The 20,697-nt window shown below is 55.7% G+C and overlaps 1 protein-coding gene across 1 annotated transcript; it reads left to right on the forward strand.

Moving 5' to 3' along the window:
* The first annotated feature begins 5,066 nt into the window (after positions 1-5,066).
* On the forward strand, positions 5,067-14,923 carry CIBAR2 (CBY1 interacting BAR domain containing 2). Its single transcript, XM_045892098.1, has 7 exons — positions 5,067-5,086; positions 6,061-6,295; positions 7,980-8,048; positions 8,123-8,224; positions 9,188-9,292; positions 11,988-12,101; positions 14,798-14,923. The coding sequence occupies exons 1-7, from the start codon at positions 5,067-5,069 to the stop codon at positions 14,921-14,923; spliced, it is 771 nt and encodes a 256-aa protein (XP_045748054.1).
* Positions 14,924-20,697: the final 5,774 nt, after the last annotated feature.

Genomic DNA, 20,697 nt, shown 5'->3' on the forward strand with positions numbered 1-20,697 from the left:
TTATTATACTGGTGAGGGAACTGAGCCTCAGAGAGAGTAAGTACCTCCCCAAGGCACTCAGCAGGGCTGTATTTGGACTTGGGACACTCTGGCTCCACAGTCCTCCTGCCTGCGGGTCTGTGGGCTGAGAACCAGGGCTCAGGCAATGGGAAGAACAGGAGCAAAGTGCCAGGGGTCCAGTCTGGAGCTTAGGGCCCACGTCCAGGAGTGGGGAGCATGTTAAAGCCCATGAGGGCAGTGGGGGCTTCACGATCAGCGCCCCCTGGACAGGCACCCCACCAGTTCTCTGGTCCTTCAGCGTTTGTATTACTTCTGTGTGCTCTGTGGCCAGCCCCAGAGAAGGGATAAACGGCCAGGCTTGGAATTTAGAGGGAGTTTCCTGTGGCTATTGTAGCAAATGACCACAAACTTAGTGGCTTAACACAACACATTTATTATCTCATGTCCTGGAGGTCAGGAGTCAGAGCAGGAGGCAGAGTCTGGGGGTGTAAAGGGTAGGCAGGATGAGAACCCCACCCCTGCCCCTTCCAGGGGCTGCCCATCTCGTGGAACTGAGACACTCTGCTCCGTTCTTTATTGCTCTTTGCCAATTCAGGGCCCAGCGCCTGGGGAAGCATACTCTACCACCTGCTTCTCCAACACCCCTCCCAGCCATACCCCTCCTGGGCTGGCCTGATGCTCCCCCAGTGTATCCCCATTTGGGATGGAGCCATTTCCCAGGGGTCTGGACCACCAACCAGGACCCAGCTGGGGGGCTCCACCCCACCCCATTCCCCCTGGGGCCTCTTAGCATGACCCCCAAGATCTCTGCACACATCCCCCAAACCAGACTCAGAATCGGAAGAAATGCTGGGCCCTGGCAGGGTCACAAACACGCTGCCAAGTGTGGGGTCTGCAGCAGCCCCGAACTGAGCCCCCATCTGAGTCCATGCATTAGCCGGCTGGTTTTGCAGTCTGAGAAATGTCAGTACAGTGTAATGTGGCTGCTGGAAAAAAACCAACAAATTTGATCTTTGGCTGCACTGACGATGTCTGAGGCTTGGATCTGGGAGGGAAGAGCTCCCTGAGCCCAGTTAGGTCGGACTATATGTGGCGACGGAGCCCCTGCAGGCTCTGACAAGCCCTCTGCCCATCTGGATCTGGCACTTCCATCCTGCCCTGGGTTACTATGGCCAGACACTGAGGGTCCTTCCCAACATCTCCCCAAAGTGAGCTGATGAGGGCGGACGATTACTATTCCTACTTCACCGAGCCTCAGGGAGGAGTCCTGGCCTGTCCTGGGACCAGCTCTGAGCCCTCCTCCCAAGTGTGCAACCCAATCTTCCAGGAGACATCAATGACCCCAAATGGAGCAACGTTCTCCAAAACAACTGGCCCAGAGTCCACAAAAATGTCAGAATCAGGCCAGCTAAAGACAGCAGGTGAGCCTGGGTCAGATCCTGGAACAGGGGAAAATTATGTTTGCTTATTGACTGAAATGACATTATTAGGACAAGTATGAATTCTGAACAAAGTCGGTAGATGAGATAATAGAATAAAATAATAGGTGTTAGTTTCCTGGTTTCACCATTTGTACTGTGGCTAAAAGACCTGCCCTTCTCTTAGGAAGCACCCGTGAAGTGTCTGGGTGAAGGGGTATCGGGTCTGCAGCTTGCTCTCAAGTGGATCAGAGAATAACATACATACACAGAAAGAGAGTGAGAATGGTAAGACAAACTCAGTAAAATGCTCCCAATTGGGGAATTTGGGTGAAAGCGTTCTTGCATGATTTGTGTACAACTGAAACGATTTCAGAATAAAAAGTTGCAAAATAGAAAAGTCAGTATCTTGAAAGAAAACAAGGTTGAGGAGCAGGTCCCAATTTAAGGAGACCAAGTAGACTCAGGCAGGAATTGCAACGCCTCCCGAATCAGCAGGAAAGCCAGCTCTCAGGGACACGCATGGGACGGTGGGGGACGCGGGGATTTCAAGAGGGGGTACTGCGTCCGTGTTAATTTCCTGGGTGTGACGGTCCCGTGAGGGCTCGTAGGAGAATGCCCTGGCTCCTTGTAGGTGCACGCTGGGGTCTGGGCAAAGGGTCAGGATGTCTGCATCCCTTGCGGGGTTCGGCAGAAATGTTTACAGGAAAGAGAGAGTCCACGGGCTCTCCACCCACTGGTTCCAGCGGCTGTGTTTTCAGTTGTTCTCAAGGACTCAGACCAGCCCGCCCTGAGAAGGGGTGTGGGGTGGAGAGAGGGCAGCAGGCGGCGGGAGGGGGGCCCCTGCAGGCGCGGTGCTCCCTGTGCCCCCGCTGTTCTCTCTCTGGCCGCAAGAGGTCTCCATGTGGCCCTGCGGGAAGGTGGTTTTCCTTTTGGAAAGTTCCTTAAAATCTCTAAGACGTGAATTAAAACGTCGCCCTTTCTCTCCGACTCCCCCCTCCCCGCTGCTCTTTCTGCCCCCTCTGCGTTAAGGTGGTGTCTTCTGGGCTGTGCTCCCCGCGCTGGGTTTCCAGGTCCCCAGCCTCACTGCCCCGCACGCTGGAGGTCCTCATAAGGGGGTCTCTGCTGCCCTCCTGTGGCCACCGCCGCCAACACAGACGCCCCTCCTGGAGGGCAGAAGCCCGCAGAGCTTTGCCGCTTCTCCTGGTCCTACAAGAGCGGCCGTGTCTCCAGAGAAACGGAACCAGTCCCTCAGGGAGGAGGGACTTATTCTAAGGAGCTGGCTCGTGGGACTGTGGGGGCCGGCAAGTCCAAAATCCATCGAGCGGGCTGCAGGCCTGGATGTTGCTGGCAGGGGACATGGCCGAGGAAGGGCACTGGATTTAGTGACAATGAAGAACGACCGCAAAGGCAAGAGGGAGTGAAGGGAACCGAGAGCAAGGAAAGGCCACTTGTCTGCAAAGCTGCACGAAGCGGGGAGTACAAGAGAGGAGGGCTGGGGGGGCCAGTTGGGGAGCAATTTCTCCATCAGGAGGAGAGGCTTGCTCCTGCTGAAGCTTGCAGGAAGGAGCGTGGAGGGACAGGGACACAGAGCAGGGATGCTTGTTGGACCAGGGACCAGATCCAGAACCCAGGGCAAAGGCGCCTCCTCCATGTGGGCGCCTCTCAACATGGACGAGACTCTCCGCTAGGCTTGCTCAGGAGGGGATTCATCAACCAAAGGGATCATCAAAAGTATAGGGCGCAGGTGAGAAGTCAGAGGACCGGGAGAAACCAGGCAGGCCACCAGCCCCTGTGGGGAGAGAGGCTGACCACGTGGGAACACAGCAGTGCTGTGGGGAGGGAGTGGGGTGTGCGAGTGTCCTGGGGCCACCATACTAAAATGGCATTAACACGACAGAGGTTTATGCTACAGTCTGGAGGCCAGAGGTCCAAAATCAAGGGGTGGGCAGGGCTGAGCTCCCTCTGAAGGCTTCAGGGGAAGATCCTTCGTGCCTCTCCCTGGGGAAGATCCTCTTCGTGCTCCTGGTGTTGCCGGCCATCCTTGGCCAGTGGCCACGTCCCTCCAGTCTTAGCCCCTGTGTCAGATGGCCGTCTCCCTGGGTCTCTGCTTTCTCTTAAGAACACCAGTCGTTGGACTAGACCTCATCCTACTCCAGCATGACTCATCTCAGCTAGTTATATCTGCCAAAAACCCCTTTCCAAAAGAGGTCACTTCCGGAGGTTCTAGGGGACATTTTGGGGAGACACTTTTCAACTCAGCACAGCCTCCAAGAGTGAAGGGGGCCAAGAATGGGAGGGGGATGGGACCCAGTGCGCTGCACAAAGTGGGGGCACAGGAGCTCCGGCCCCAGCCCGCCCAGCGTCCTGCAGGGGAGAGCCTCAGGGCACCGGTCAGGGGAAGTGGCGTGCCCCACACGGAGCTGCCGCACAGGACGACGCTGAGTTATGTTTACATGCTGCCCCTGGCCCACAGGGCACACAGGGCACAGCCAAGTGTAGGGAGCGGGCAGACAGCAGCACAGGGAGACGGGGCACCCAGGACCCGCCGCGGGGCAACGGTCACCACCCTGGGCCGATGTGCAGGGAACCGCAGTGCAAGTCTGGCCCTGCCCTGTCCCTTTACCCTCACACCACAGACTTCTTTCTCCCAACGACGACAAGGCAAGGAGATACTGTCCCATTTTACAGGGGAGGTGACTTGCCCGAGGTCCCACAGCAGGGCTGGAGTCTGGGATTTACACCTGTGTTTAGCTGATTCTAAAGTCCTTGCTTTTATCTGTGCTTTAAAAAAAAAAAAAGGCTCTCCACTCTGAAAACCTGCAGACACAGCAAATGAACAGCCGCATCCAGGGAGTCCCAGCCCAGCGGGTTGCCAAGTTCTGCCGTGGGTTCGGTCCACACCTGCCCCTCCCGCCGTATCTCTTAGTGTTGCGACCTTCATGCTGCTTTAGGTAAAATGTACATACAGTGAAAGATCCACAGCTTCCACTTAGTAAAATGTATTATACCTTACTACAGTTTCATCATGTGGTCTTGGATTTTCTGTGTCTTTACTTTCTTACTTTTCTAACAATGAGCAAGAACTGTTTTTATAAATGAGGGGAAAAATAAGATGATGATTGAAATGTTAAAGAAGTCCCTTTGGGCTGGGGGCTCCATCCCCTCCACTCAGCTACAAGGCTTCAGGACCCCCCCCAGATTCACTCTGTGCTTTCCCATACAGCCCCTCCCCAGTAACCAGGTATCCTAGGACCCTGCTTGCTGCTCCCAGACTTTTGGGGAAGGCTGAGCGGCAGCCCCTCATGGCTGAGCCCCAAGCAAGCTCCCCTAAATCTGACCTCTGTCCAGTCCTAGGGAACCCACACTGCCTGGTTCCGCAGAACCTCCACCCTCAAACGAAGGGTACCGGGCTCTCTGGGACCCCTCCCCCCAGCCAATGCGAGGCTGGGCAAGGCTGGCCTGGGGAGAGGTTGCCAGGCAACCAGCTGGGGCTCCTCCCAGGGTGGCTGTGGGTGGCCATGTTGCCTGGCAACCAGGTGGCAGCGTCCCTTGAGCCCAGCCCACACAGCTGCGCCCAGCCCTGCAGGACCCCTGGGGCCCTGGCCTTATTCTCCTAGCCTAGGACAGCTGGTGCCTCCCGTCACAATGAGCATTGTTCTCTACAGGTGAGTGGCCCTGTGCTGGCCTTGGCTGGGAGGGAAGGGGAAGCAGGGTTTGGGGGCCTGATGTACCAAGAGAGATGGGTAAAGGGTGCTCACCCCCACCTCAAGGTCAAGGGAAGCCCAGGGAAGCATCCAAAGTCTGACCTCTGCTTCCCCAGCATTATTGCCCACAGCTCTGGGGTGGCCAAATTCAAAGGATCCATCCCCTCTTTCCCTCATCTGCTCACCTGGGAAAGCTCTCTTCGTGCCTCCAAGCCCACCAGACACCACGCCCCTGTGGCACCGTCCCTGATCCTATCAATGCGGTCTTACAGCTTTGCCTGCCCCTGACCCATTTGTTTTGGCGCCTGGTTCCTCTGAGCTTTGCAAACTCCAGGGTGCCTCTGAACCACTCCATGTGCTTCTATAAAAATGCAGCCCCTGTTGATAATAACAGGGAAACCATGTTTGCCCCGAGGGGAGGGCCTATGGGAACTCTCTGTACTTTCCCCTTAGTTTTTCTGTAAACCTAAAACTGGCCCCCCAAAAAAGTTTATTAATTTTTTAAAAACCTTCAGGGTTCAGAGAAAGGAGAGAATCTATCTCAACAGCTCGGCGGCGGGGGGGGGGGGTGCGTGGAGCAGAATCGGCGGATTTTGGAGGGAGGGGGCCATTGCAGCCAGGGACGGTTGGAAGACAGAATAACTCCCCCAGGAAGATCAAAGCCCCAGGAAGGGTCCCAGGGAGGGTAAGGCTGGATTTGGAGCCAAAGCACCCTTTGCATTCCTTCCAGCCATTTGATCAGCCTTCAGGTCCAGCTGGTCTCCCAAATCTGCCTTGATAGAACCGTGCGCATTACTGGGGGGGCGGGGAGCAGGTACCTGGCAGGGTGCTCGACAGCTAGGTGGCGGGTGATGTGTAGGTGACCCCTGTGTCGCTGTCCTGACCTACCTGGATGTCACGGCCCAGAACAGCCTCTCAGGCCCCCTCCTCCCCAGGGACAGCCAGGTGAGGGTGATGGAGAACACCGTGACCAATGCCGAGAAGTACTTTGGCCAGTTCTGCTCGCTGCTGGCTGCCTACACCCGCAGGACGGCTCGGCTGCGGGACAAGGCTGACCAGCTTGTCAAGCAGCTCACCGACTTCGCCAACACCGAGAACCCAGAGCTGCGGGCCACCGTGAGGAGCTTTGCCGAGGACCTGGCCAAGGTGCAGGATTACCGGCAGGCCGAGGTAGGCGGGGTCGCCCAGGAGGACGAGGGTGGGGGTCTGAGGGTGGGAGCCGCCCTGCGGGGGCCACACCTAACAAACACCTCTTCCAAAGGCGTCCCTGAAGGGTGGACACTCACACCACTCCCTCCCTGGGGTCGCGCCGCCCTTTATGGGACTGAGAGCCTGGAGGCTCTGCGGTGTTGGACACAGGCCGGACAAGGCAGGGGGCCCAGGAAGCCAGGCCTGAGGGCTGCAGCTGTGGGCTCTGCGAGTCCCAGGCAGGAGGCACATTCTGGGGCCCAGGACCCCCAGAAATCCTGGCGGGGGAGGGCGAGGAGGTAGTGGGGTATTAGGGAGATGACTAAAAATACACACCTGCCAACTCAGGAAAGCCCTCTGTGTGACGGCAGACAAGATCCAACCAGCTTTTCTTTTGAATAAGCACTAAATGAGACACACTGCGGGCGATACATAGCTGTCTGCATTCAGAAACCTCACTCCCCGACACAGTCGTGCAGAAACCACCCCTTGCGCACCGTCTCAGGACAGGCGACCAGATGGCACCGTTGGTCCCACGGGACTTCTGAAGTCCACCTGTCGGCAGGGCGGCCGCCTGTGTCAGCGCATCGCCTCTCTCCCAAGGAAAAGTAAAACTTCTCCGATCTCTGGGACCAGCAGGTCGTCAGAGCTTGGAGCCAGGCCCCAGAGCAAACTCCCCTGCCGACCTCCATGTTTGTGTTTCAAAGAGATACCTGTCATGCCTGGCTTGTAAACCATCAAGAATCTTATTTAGCTTTTAAAAAGATTTACATAAGCCCCAAAGGCACAGAGAAAGGGATTTACAACTGCAGGTTTTCTAAAAGAAAATGCTGTAAGGAAAGCAAGGGGAAAAGTCTCTTTTCCTTTTGACTCCTGGGAAAATTGTTATTATTTAAGATTTGTGTTTACCCCAGCAGGGTCATAAGCCTTGACAAGGAGAAGGAAGGGGCTTGGTGGGGATTCCAGATCCCCTGGCCCATCTGGCAAGCCAAGATTTCAGGGGATCCCCCTGCCACTGGTCCTCAAGGCAATAGCCTCACCTGCGAACTTGTTAGAAATGCAGAATCTTGGGTCACGCTGAGGACGTGCTGATTCAGACCCCCTGGGGGTGGTGGCCGGCAATCAGGGTCTTAAGGGGCCCAGGGGAAAGGTATGGGAGGGCTCCTATGTCTGGCTCAGTTAGGGACCAACTCAGGGGTGTGAGGCATCCCCCCTCACAGATCCTGCTGTGCCCTCGGGGGGCTGCACAGCCCGCTCAGCTCAGGCAGCTCTGAATCCCAGGCTGTATTGTGTTCCAAGTGAGTCTATCTAGTCCCTGCAGCGAGGTCGTAAGGCAGTCTGGGGAACTGGAATTGCAGTGACTCCCAGTGAACGGTCATGACACCCTCAGTGGGCACAGTAGTTATACCCATTTGATGGGAGACGTAACAAGCCTCGTGAGATGAAATGTATCACCCCAGCCTTTGGGAAGCAGAGCCCTGAGCGGAGGCCGGGGCTCACAACCCTCTAAGGGGCGAGGGAGGGTGTCTTGCGCTTCCGCAGCGCCCCATGGGCTCCTGTCATGCAGCACGTGGCACTCTCTAAATGCAGGCCGGAGGCCCCACAGGCTCCACGCACCTCCCTGGTCCTGTCTGCTCTGACTCTCTGTGTGTCCATGCTCCCCCAGGTCGAGAGGCTGGAGACCAAGGTCGTCAGCCCCCTGAAACTGTACGGGGCGCACATCAAGCAGACACGGGTGAGTAGGGGGCACTGCCCGACGGGGTCTGGCCCACCCAGACATCCAGGAAACAGCCATCCTCTGTCCTCTAGGCCGAGATCAAGAAATTCAAACAAGTCCAGAAGAACGAGATCAAACAACTGGAAAAGCTGGAGAAACTGAGGCAGAAGTCCCCTTTGGACAGGCAAATGATCGTATCCTTCCCCGGAGGTCGGGCCTGAGGCTGCTGGGCCAGGGTGGCCATGACCACTGTGAGAACAGCGGTCCTCTGGGTCAGGGCTGCTGGTTAACCTGGCTCCTTAACAGCACCTTTCTCAGTCCCAGGTGAGTGCCCTAGGGCTGTGCGGGAAGGCAGAATCTCATGCAGGTGACGAATGACCTCACAAAACAGCTAGGTGAGCTTTTACCTGGGCAGGTATGTGCAGAGCCTGGCGCTCAGGATGCAGGTCAAGGTGCAGGGCAAGCAGTGGGCTGGGGGCTCTGGAGACCTGGGTTCTGTCCCCTCGTTCACACTGATCAGTAAGCCAGCAAGTCACCCCCCTTCATGCCCCCACCTCCTTATCAGGGCTACTTACTGAATGCTCACTGGATGTGGGCACCTCTAGCCTCATGCCCATTGTCTAGATGGGGAAACCAAGACCAAGAAAGGGGAGCTGCCCAAGGTCACAAAAGGGAGGCCAGGGGCGAACCTGGAACTCCACTCTGAGGGTGTCTGACTCTAAAATCCAGGTTCTTCGTGTGCCTGGTGAGGGGTCGGGTCAGATGAATTACTTAATTACCTAAAAACGTTCCACATGCAGGAATTAATTATTATTGAAAGTGGAGCACCTGTTATATTAGCTCAGCAGGTACCCACTGTTTAATTCCTACGACAACCCTGCAAAGCAGGTGTTATTACTGCCCCTGCTTACAGGGAAAAGGAACTGAGGCTCAGAGAGGTTTAGTGACTTGCCCAGGGTCACACAGCCAGGAAGTAGGTCCATCCAAGCAGTGCCTGGCCCTTTCACCATTGTCCTATTTGGTCTTTCCTTCGATGACCAAATTGGCAAGAGATGTCCATGAGGCAGGAGATCGGACCCAAAAGAAGAACGGAAAGTGACCCAGAATAGTGTCTAAAGGCCAGAACCACCCCATGACACTTCTACCCCTGGAGCCAGGCAGAGACCAGTGTGCAGAGGGCCTCAGCGGATGCCAGCCGCACCACCCACCAGCTGGAGGAGATGATCGACACCTTCCAGAAGCAGAAGCTGAAGGACCTACAGGTAGGCGGGGTCGGCCCTGTGTTAGAAGTACTCTGGCCTCACGTACGAGTGTTTTCATACATGTGCGTGTGTGTGTGAGCGTGCATGCACGTGTGTGCATGGCGTATGTGTGAGCACGTACGTGTGTACGTGAGCAGGTGTGTCCTGGGCTCCCAGGACAGTTCATCTTGGCCTAATCCCGGCTGCAGGGGGAAGGCCCTGCCTCTGAGCGCCCAGGCCCAGCTCCCCACCGGTAGAATTTGGCAGATTTTGTCCCCCACCAAGTCCCCCGCTTTCCACACAAGGGCCCACAGCATTTGTTCTGACCTCCTCCTCCTTTCCTTGCCCTTCACTGAGCCAGCCATGTTTAGGTCAGCCGGGGGGTACAGGTGATGCCTCCCTCCACACCCCCGCCCCCTGCAGTGCAACCCAGAATCCTGGGCCCAGAGCCCCAGCTGGTCACAGAGATCCCTGCACCCACTCCCGACACCCGCCCCCCACTCTCAGTTGCAGCCCCAGGATCTCACAAAAGGCAGCTGCAATTCGTCACTCCTGGGTTAAATGCCCTCCCATGACTTCTCTTACTCTAAGGATAAAGGTAGAAATCCTCCCCAAGCCTCTGGAAGCCCCAGCCCAGCCTTATCTTGAACGCATCAATCAAGCTCAGGTGCACCGAACCCCGAGACACACCTCAGTCCCTTTGCACAGGCTGTGCCCTCTGCCAAGAAGGCTTTGCCCTCACTCTGCATCAAGTTAACACCTTCTCATCTTCAGGGAAACTCACCCGGACCCCCAGTTCAGTCCAGCCCTGATGTTAATTCACTATTCTGCTCCCTCTTGGTGCAGTTATCCCAAGGGGATGAGTTAATTGTATCTTTAATTCACTCATTAATCCAACAAATGTAGAACACACACCTACGATGTGCCAGGCGCTGTGCCTGGAGCTGGGACATCACAGCCAGAAGAGCAAGGCCCCTGTCCTCATGGAGTTGACACCTTGGGGAAGACCCATGACACATGCATATCATTACGGAGTGAAGAGTGTTGGGGGGGCACCTTGCTGTTCCATGCCTGCCCCCCACACTGCATGTCCGTGCCACGGGGCATGAACACACGGGGCATGACATGGCACCTGCCTGCCATGTCCCCGCTGGGTCCCTGCACTGGGTCCAGGGCCTGGCACTTTGCAGTACTCCGGCAATATCTGGGAACTGAATGCACAAGGAGAGAACCCGTGGTGAGGAGAGCTCAAGCATCTGTGTTGCAGGCAGGACCTAAAACTACCAGCAGGCCATTATTAAGGACCTGATGTTTATGAAGGCCTGAAAGCAGGGTTCTGTGGAGTGCCAGCAAGAGTTGGGGATGAGATTCTTGGCTTCCACAGTTAGGGACCAACAGATGAATGCAGTTTAAAATAGGCATCCTTTAAACTTTGGGGATTAAGTTTGTAAGAGGCACTTATCCAAGCCATCCCTGAGAGAGCCCTCCCAGTTCTGAAAGAGCAGAAACTCAGAACTGGAGGTAATGTTTATCACCGTATCACGTCTAGGTCCCATGTCTAATAAAGTGATCATATTTACCAAAGAGCTCTCTGGCTTCTGTGAAAGCATATAAGTGATGCTTTCATACAGGGGTTCGCAGAGCTGAGCGTGCGGCAGGAATCTCCTGGAGGGCTGCTTAAAACACATATCCCCCAGCGATGGGTTCACCCGGGAGTCCCATTCCATGGGGCTGGGTGGGGTTGGAGAATGTGCATTTCTGACCAACTCCCAGGTAGGGCTGGGGCTGATCTGGGGAGCCCAGACAGAACTGCTGTGCTAAGAGATTCTTGTAGGGCTTTGTAAACTCGGGCCACCCTTGTCCCCGCTGTACAGATGAAGACGCTGGAGCTCAGAGAGGATCGGTCATTTCCTCGGGCCATATGCCAGTGAGTGGCAGGAGAAGGCCTGGGCCCTGCCTCTTGATCTGCAGAGGTGACCACGAGGCCAGCCTCCCAGGGGTGGCCGGGGAGGAGCCAGGAGGCAGGTGTTGCCATCCGTCTTGGCCCCTCTCCCCTCTCCTCTCCTACGCTGGCTTGCGGACTTCCTCTGAGCCCGCCCCTCCACCAGGGACTTCCAATGTTTGTGTGCAGTGGGGTGTTTCCAAACTGCAAGCTCCCCCCACCCCAGCACCAAGCCTGTGTCCTGCCGGGGCCCAAAGCAAAGTGGGAACCTCTGCGAAGGCCTGGCACGCAGTGGGGGCCCTCCCTGGGGCCGGGCATGCAGGAGGAGCTCTGTAAGAGCTCATTGAGCTGAGCAGAACCATCTGATCAAGAGAAGCCAATACTACGTTTTGACGAACTGGCTCGTCAGGTTGTGAGATCCACTCATGGCCCACGGGGGACAGAGGCCGGAGGTTTTGTAGCCATCCCCCTGCAAACACCTGTCCTCAGAGTGAGAGAAGCTAAGTCTGTGCAGATGAACCCAGGTGACAGAGCAGAGCAAAGGACGTCCCTCAGAAAGCCCTCTGCGTTTCCAGAACAATTCCCGTGCAAGGCAGCTTTTGAATGGGAATGTATTGTCTGTTTAAACAAAATAAATTAAAAGTAGCACGGGCCTATGACCTGTCCCATAAGAACAGCTAACACCCTCCACCCCCATTTGTCCATATTCACAATGACCCCAGGACTCCCCTTGTGACAGTGTTGCTTATGTTATCCGGGCTTCTCTCCCCATAGAAAATTTTTTCAGACTTTGTCACCATCGAGATGGTCTTCCATGCCAAAGCGGTGGAGGTATATTCCAGCGCCTTCCAGATCCTGGAGAGCTATGACCTGGAGAGAGATCTGGAGGTATACCCCTCAAATGCCCCATTTTCTACTTGATGGTGTGGGGTTCAATTTGAGGTTAGGTATCTTGATAGAAGCCATTTTATTGGCAACATTTTGCAATTGTTAGAATTTTGAAGACTCGTTCTGATGAATTCTTTTAAACATCTGCCCCTGGCTACCAAAACCAGAGGTGGGGGATTTTCCCAAGTCTATCATTCTGGAATATCAACCTGTTCAGCATCACTCAGGTGTTTAAAAACAAACAAATGAGTCAACAGTGACAAAAGGCATCCCAGGCCGATGCTTGCTACAGTTTAGATGCAGACAAAGTGCTTATCATCCCCACCTCATCTGATGAATATCAAGCACGAGCTGATGTATCTGTAACACATTGTGCCAAACCCAGTACCCTCAAACAGCTATCGCTCACTGTGATTATCTTCTGTGGTTCTGGGGTGGGTGGGCTCAGCTGGATGCTCTTATGTGGGTCTTTCCTGGGTTTTCATCAGTTGGTAGCTGGGGCTGGAGTCACGTTAAAGGCTCGCTCCCCCATATCTGATAGATGATGGCTGTTATCTAGATACAGGACAGGCTTCTTGGTTTGCAGTGTTCGGTGCAAAGTGGAAATGTGGGCCCTTCGTTCAATGATTATTAAGAGTTTCAAGAGAGTGACAGCAGAGTATTAGACCAAACACAGGGCGCCTCTGAGCTCGGGGTCCTGGGTCACTTCCTGCAGGAGCTGCACCCCCACACAGGCCCACCTGCCTGGGTCCGCAGGGGTCTGCAGCCCTGAGACCTCTCCAGCTGGTGTGGGCTTCCTCATAGCATGACAGCTGGTCTACAGCGAGCATCCTGGGGCGCCCGGGTGCCTCAGTGGGTTAAGTGTCTGACTTGATTTCAGCTCAGGACATGATCTCAGGCTCGTGAGACTGAGCCCCGCATCTGGCTCCGTACTGGGCGTGGAGCCTGCTTCAGATTCTCTCTCTCCCTCTGCCCCTCCCCAACCTCTAAAAAAAATTTAAAAAATAAAAAAATAAAGCATGCATCCCATGACAGAGGCAGGTAGAAAATATATCACCTTTTATGACCTAGCCTTAGAGGTAACTTAGTGTTGCTTCTGCCACAGTCTATGGTTTAGAAGTGAGTCAGTCACTAAGGACATATTCAAGGGGAGGAGAATTATATTCCAGCTTCTGATGGGCAAAGTCTCAAAGAATTTGTGGGTAGGCTTTAAAACCACCACATGAGATTAAATGCAGACCAAACAGGCTCTGGTGTGCTCACTCATCTCTACAATATTCTTTTTTTTTTAATATTATATTTTTATTTATTTGAGAGAGAGTGAGAGAGAAAGAGAGAGATATTGAGAGAATGAGTGGGGAGAGAGGCAGAGGAAGAAGGAGACTCCCAGCTGAGCAGGGAGCCCAATGCGGGGCTCGATCCCAGGACCCCGGGATCATGACCTGAGCTGAAGGCAGATGCTTCACTGACTGAGCCACCCAGGCGCCCCACTCTCTACAATATTCTTTTAGGGGCAAGAGCAATCTCTAATTTTTCTGTGTGGCTATAGATGCCCCCTAGACTCTCTGGGCCTGTTTCCCCATCTGTAACATGGGATGATGATGCCCACTTACCGGGCTACTGTAGATTACCTGGAGGAACACAAAGGAAGCTCCCAGACAGGACCTAGTCCAGGTGGGGTTCTGTTAGTACCAGCCGTGCATTACCTTCTTCCCCTTCCCCCGCCCCCCTCCCCCTGCCCCTTCCTTCATTTCCTGATTGGAAGTAATCCATCCTGGTCTCTCCTGGGCAGGATTTTAGAGCCAAGATGCATGGGGTTTACGGACATGACAATGCTCGGCCACTCAAGGATACCATGCTTTCCCCAGCTGTCCCGTGGGCTCTTACTGGCCAGGTGAGCACTGGGGGTGGGAGTGTGAATCCTGTGCCGAGGGAGAGGCCATCTGAGGACAGGGATTTGCAAGAGGTCCTGAGGAGGAGGCACTGCTTAGAGAGTGTGTAGACCTGCCCTAGGGTCTGACCTGGGCTCGCCCAGGAGTGAAACACAAGTAACACGCATCACCAGGCAGGTGCAGCCACCGTGTGTCCTGAGCACCCCCTAGAGGCATCCTGAAGTGTGTCCACTTGAGAAGCAAGGGCTCTCTGGACAGGTCACTCCTGTTTCCCAGCCCTTGGGCCCATGGGTTTCAGAAGTCCAAATTTCTCAGATTTTCGGAAAGTCAGATGGTACACATACTCCATGTTCTCCTACAAGCTCCGCAAAGCACATTTCTATTTCTGCAGGAAGACCTCTGATGGCTCAACCAAGTACGACAAAGACTCTAAGCAGCCTCATGCCAATCAGGGGAGGTTTAGTCACTCAGTGAGTGGGGGGCCAGGGGGAGCCTTGCCCCACAGTGGAGGCGGCAGGCTTCCTGAATAATTCTCTCTAAAGGCAGTGAAGCAAGTACAGCCCCCAGCTAGACCACCTGCGTCCAAACCCACTGCTCCCAAGCTGTGTGACCTCAGGAAACTACCTTAACTTTTCTGTGCCTCAGATTCCTTCCCTGCAAAGTAGGGCTAATAACAGGGCCCCCTTCATAGGGTTGTGGTGAGTACCAGGTGAACAAATCTACAGGAAGCTCTTAGAAAGTGCTCGATACTTGTCGCTGCCTTTAATATTACTGATGCTGTGCTGATGACCGTTAACCATTCAGAGGACTCAGACCACCATACGGAGCCAGAGGAGAGATGAGGAGGAGGAGGAGGAGAGCACGGAGCACTCTGCCGAGGAGGACCCCGTGGAGGACCTCAGGGGACAGGGGCAGGCACCCCAGCAATAGGACCACAGCTCCCCAGCTGGAAAGATGGGGGCTGGCCCCAGGTGCTCTGGGCTGGGGGCACAGCCCCCCGGGTGAGTCTCGTGTCCTCCGAGCCTCTGTTTCCTCATCTGTGCAACACGGGCAATCTTGCTCACCAGACAGGTCACTCTGGGGATCCACAGGCTTAGCATGGTGCCTGGTACACCATAGGTGCTCAATAAATGCGGGGTGCATCTTAACCTGAATCGTGCCGGGTCTCACTTCCCACCTTATGACCTGCGGACTCGGATGTTTACCCCCTTGCTGATGTTGAGAACAGGGTGGCTTCGTCTCCCAGGGCTGCTGTAACAGAGCACCGCGACCTGGGGGCTCCAGCAGCAGGAGTTTACTCTCTCACAGCTCCCGAGGCCTGACGTCTGAGATCAAGGTGTGGGCAGGTGGGCTGTTGCTGAGGCCGTGGGGGAGAATGTGCTCCAGGCCTCTCCCCCAGCCTTTGGAGCCTGCTGGCCATCTTTGGCATCCCTTGGCTTAGAGACGCGGCATCCGGATCTGGGTCCTCATCCTCACATGGCATTCTCCCCGTGTGTCTGTGTCCAAATTCCCTCTTTTTATAAAGACACCAGTCTTATGGGAGTAGTAGACCCAGTGTGACCTCATCCTAACTAATTATATCTACAAAGACTCTATTTCCAAATAAGGCCACATTGTGAGGCACTGGGAGTTATGATTTCAACACAGAAGTTTTTGGGGGACATGAGTCACCCCTAACACATGGCCATGATATGCGGGGATAATCTTGGGACCAGGGACACATCACCAAAGTCTAGGGAGGTGGAGCGTTGACGAAGGTGAAGGAAGGAGGTGAGAACCACGGTTTTCTTATCAACAAAGTGGGGAACACAAAGCCTTCATGGGATCACTGCAGGATTAACAACCTCACCACAATGACTTTTATTATCCCAAATCCAGCTCCATGGCACCTCCTCAGGGAAGCCCACCCTGATTCTACCAGGGAGAACACTCATTCCAAAAATAACTAAAACATCCTACATTTTCCATGTAGTAATTTGTAAAACAACAAATAGATTACACCTTACACGTAGTCATGTTTTATACTCTATGTTGTATCTCATACTTTTACATGCATATGTACCCACGTACACACAAATGTACATCTTCTTCAATCTCACCTTGTCCCAACCCCACTAACGGTTTCTACAGAAAAATGGCCTTGCTTATTCACCCGGTGGCGCCTGGCACACAGTAGGTGCTTGTCCGTTCCTGCTCGGACCCCAGTGCCCCCGACGGACCAATGGCTCCTAATTCCAGAGCTGGACTCAGGCAGAGCCTTCCTCGACACCATCTCTGTGGATGGTCACTTGGGAAGCGGCGGAAAAACTCAGAGCTTCTCTCTTTGGGGGCCCCAGAGGCAGAGGGGGGAGGTGGGGTGGACAGGGGTGGAAGGAGCGTGACTTTGGGGCTCTCCGCACCACTGGGCTTGGACGGCCCCCCCTCCCTGTGTGTGTTTCGCCTCCTCTCCCCTCCTCGCTGAAGGCGAGCTCGCCCACTGCTTGCCAGAGCAGTCTGTGCAGGTCTTGGCATGGGGGAGGGAAGGCGCGGGCACCGCGCCCGGCTGGAAGGCCTGGCCTGGCCAGTGGGAGCCTCGTCCAGGCACGGGAAGACCAGAGCCGCGGCTGCAGGGGAGTGGGATTCTGGGGGAGCGGGAGCGTTTCGGGCGCTGCGGTGGCAGGGCCCTGAGGCCCAGTGCAGACAGCGCTCAGGCGGTTCAAGGCGAAGCCCTGCTCGGGGCCGTCCAGGACGCAAGGCACCTGCCTTGGAGTTTAGGCACGGAGGGCACAAGCGCCTCCGCCTCGGCCAGACCCTGCCCAGCACGCAGCAGACGGTGCTCGGGGACTGGAGGAGCCCGTCCCGGCGGCGGCCACGCTGCCCCAAGTCAGCGCGCTCAGCGTGGCCCCGATCAAAGCCCGAGGCGGATCCAGGAACAACGCGCAGCCCAGACGCGGGTGGAGCCCGCGGGGCGCAGAGAGGAAGGACGGCGCCGCCGCAGGCGCCACGCTCCCCGCGCCCCACCACGCGCGCGTCCGTAGCCCGCAGCGCAGCTCGGCGGGGCGGGCGAGGCGCCCGGGGCCAGCCAAGCACCCCCGAGCACGCGGCCACGCCTGTCGGCCCACGGCCGAAGCCACGCGGGGCACGGGCTCCGGCCACCGACCACGAGCGCCCCGGGTCCGCATCCAGCCCGCCCCGCCCCCACCCGCGGCCCCCTGCGCGTCCTCGCCTCCTCCTCCTCCCTGGCCCTCCCCCCCCCACCTCCTTCTGTGTCCTCACCTCCCCCCCAACCCTCCCCTCCTCCTCCCTGGCCCTCCCCCCCTCACCTCCTTCTGCGTCCTCACCTCCCCCCCAAACCCTCCCCTCCTCCTCCCTGGCCCTCCCCCCCTCACCTCCTTCTGCGTCCTCACCTCCCCCCCCAAACCCTCCCCTCCTCCTCCCTGGCCCTCCCCCCCCACCTCCTTCTGCGTCCTCACCTCCCCCCCCAAACCCTCCCCTCCTCCTCCCTGGCCCTCCCCCCCCCACCTCCTTCTGCGTCCTCACCTCCCCCCCAACCCTCCCCTCCTCCTCCCTGGCCCTCCCCCCCCACCTCCTTCTGCGTCCTCACCTCCCCCCCAAACCCTCCCCTCCTCCTCCCTGGCCCTCCCCCCCTCACCTCCTTCTGCGTCCTCACCTCCCCCCCCAAACCCTCCCCTCCTCCTCCCTGGCCCTCCCCCCCTCACCTCCTTCTGCGTCCTCACCTCCCCCCCCAAACCCTCCCCTCCTCCTCCCTGGCCCTCCCCCCCTCACCTCCTTCTGCGTCCTCCCCTCCCCCCCCAAACCCTCCCCTCCTCCTCCCTGGCCCTCCCCCCCCACCTCCTTCTGCGTCCTCACCTCCCCCCCCAAACCCTCCCCTCCTCCTCCCTGGCCCTCCCCCCCCACCTCCTTCTGCGTCCTCACCTCCCCCCCCAAACCCTCCCCTCCTCCTCCCGCGTCCTCCCCTCCTCACCTCCTTCCGCATCCTTCCCTCCTCAGCGTCCTCACCGCCTCCTGTCAGTGGGCACGTGGAGACAGAGCGAGGCGGGAATACGCATGCGCAATGCAGGGCGGGAATACGCATGCGCGATGCAAGGCGGGGGTGGGGGAAGCTCCGCTGCCCCCTGCCGGCCCCCCGGGGCAGTGCAGGACGCCCAGCCACAGTTCAGCGGCCGCATTGGGGCCCGCTGAATCCCCCAGGTGTTGAAATTCAAACCGAATGGAGCCAAATGTCCCATGCCTTATCCAAAGATAGTTAAGGGACAATTAACTGGAAGCCGTACAGAATGAAGTGAATTCAGCTACAAACTTTACAACGTACACCAAAATTCACTCAAAACTGTCCACTGATATATTCCAAATGCAAAACTGTAACAATTCGGAAGACGATCTACACGACCTTGGGTTCGGTGATGAGTTTTAACCCAAAACACCAAAAGACTATCCACACACACACACAGATCGGTAACGGGTACTTTATAAAATTAAGCCTTCTACTTCCGCGGACGACCTTGTTCCAGGAACCAGAAGACGAGCCACAGACTGGGAGAAAATATTTGCAAAACCCCTATTGACAAAGGATTTGTATTCAAAATATACAAAGAACTCTCATAACTCCACAATAAGAAGACAACCCACCCCATCAAAAACGGGTACAGGGCGCCTGGGTGGCTCAGTTGGTTGGGCGACTGCCTTCGGCTCAGGTCATGATCCCAGAGTCCCTGGATCGAGTCCCGCATCGGGCTCCCTGCTCAGCGGGGAGTCTGCTTCTCCCTCTGACCCTCCTCCTTTTCGTGCTCTCTCTCATTCTCTCTCTCGCAAATAAAACAAAAACAAAAACAAAAACGGGTACAGGTCTGAACAGACACCTCAGCAGAGAAGATAGAGGGTCAAGCATGATACGGACACAGGCTCTAGATTAATATTAGGGAATCACAGATTAGAACAAGGATGAGCTAGCATGCATCCCTTTCAGAACTGCTGAGCGCAGAAACAATGACATTGACAGGACCCGTCGCTGCAGGGTGAGGCCCGGGGACGCTTCTGTTAAAATACAAAATTCAGCCAAATAGAGGATCTAGTTGGCTTTATTAAGAGACTCATAAATTTGGCAGCAGCATCCCCTCCAGAAAACAGAGGGGTGTCCCCTCAACGCTTCCATAAAGTCAGAGGGAGAAAAGTTACAACCCACAGAGAAACACCGTTTGAAGGCCTCACTGTTTAAATTTTATATCTAGTTTTGTGAATCTTGAATAAGACACTTTAAATTTATCCCTATAAAATTTGGACAGAAAAGCCTGGTGTTCTTCTCTCTCACAGGTGGGAGCCCTCCTGCAGGCACAGCCCCCTGGTTTATTTCGTGGGGATAATGACGGCAGGAGCAGCGGTGAGGAGCACAATCTGAGGTCTGTGTATACCCGTTTGGTTCTCACAGGACCACCCAGGATAGGTGCTATGTTCTTCCCATTTTACAGATGTAGACACCAAGGCTCAAAGGACGATTTGGCAGTTGGTAGGGAGGTGGGATGGGACCTGGCCTCTTTCCTGGGGCTATCCCGCCCTGCCCCATGGTCTTCTGGGTCTCTGTTGCCCTAAGGGGATCCTTCCCCTTCAACGTAGTTGCCTCTGAATCCCACCATTGGCCTGCTGCTGCTGGCGGACTCCCCCGAGCACCAGAGGAAGAGTCAGAGGTGACAGCCTGGGGACGGGAGCGTCCACCACCCAGGCCATCCCTCTATGTTCGGCTAAGAGGGCGTGGCATTCTCCAGACTGGGTGGGAGAACTGGGGACATGGAGGTCAGGCCCTCACCCCATCCTACCCCTGGGCACCCCTCGGGCTAAGGACCCTTCTCCCAGACCCTTCACTGCTCCCCAGATTCACCTCCCTCATCTGTTTAGGCCAGAGATATAAACATGGCTACTGACTTCTTATAATCCGAAAAAGAGAAAGCCCAACATTTCAAAAAACATGTCTGTCAAACCACACTGGAAAGGACTGATAAAGGCATCCTGCTCCTGCCAGGTAGGAGATGCCACTGGGTTCTACCTATAACCCCCACCCCAAGCCTCAAAAACACAGGAGGGAGGCAGCTGGGGCTCAGAGGAAGAGCAAGATCAGGATTCCAGCTAGAAGGGCTGGCAGGCATCCTGGAGGCCCGGGCTGAGGTCCCGTCCACGGGAGCCACTCCACCAACACAGACCCCCTGTGCAGACCAGGCGCGGGCTGGCCTTCCGAGGGGCGCTCCTCCTCCTCCTCGAACTCCCACGAGACGCACGCGCATCTGCACAAGACCCTCACGCTCAGCCTAAGTGGGGAAAGCATCTATTTGACCCCAGAAAAAAGATGCTTTCTTCTGAAAAGCTCATGTCACTGAGAAGATTGCCAATTCTGTAAGAAGTCCTCACCGATACGTGAAAACAAAAATTAAACAGACTAGCTTTTTTTTTTTTTAAAGATAATTTATTTAAGTTTCCACCTTCTGACAATCTGAGGTGCAATATAGAGACATAGGTGTTTTTTTTTCCTTCGCATTAAAGTTTTGATTTTAGCACTGTTCTGAGATCTCCCACCTTGAAACTTCCTCAGCCTTAAAATACTGTTTGTAGGATATGACCTGGTGGGACACAGGATTGCGTAATGGTCACACCAAGAACAACTGCTTCACGGAACTCTACTTTGGGGCTGCTAAAGGCAAGCTCTGGGTGTGGCAATG

This window comes from Mirounga angustirostris, unplaced genomic scaffold, assembly GCF_029215605.1.
Source record: "Mirounga angustirostris isolate CCGP_5_RB_7025 unplaced genomic scaffold, mMirAng1.0.hap1 SCAF_16, whole genome shotgun sequence".
NCBI classification, from domain to species: Eukaryota; Metazoa; Chordata; class Mammalia; order Carnivora; family Phocidae; genus Mirounga; species Mirounga angustirostris.

What these genes read in the sequence shown, in the direction of transcription:
- CIBAR2 (XM_045892098.1), top strand. Translation starts at nt 5,067, where the DNA reads ATGAGCATTGTTCTCTACAG. An exon ending in ATGAGCATTGTTCTCTACAG is followed by an intron (nt 5,087 to 6,060) that starts GTGAGTGGCCCT and finishes CCTCCTCCCCAG; the next exon opens with GGACAGCCAGGTGAGGGTGA. An exon ending in ACCTGGAGAGAGATCTGGAG is followed by an intron (nt 12,102 to 14,797) that starts GTATACCCCTCA and finishes TTAACCATTCAG; the next exon opens with AGGACTCAGACCACCATACG.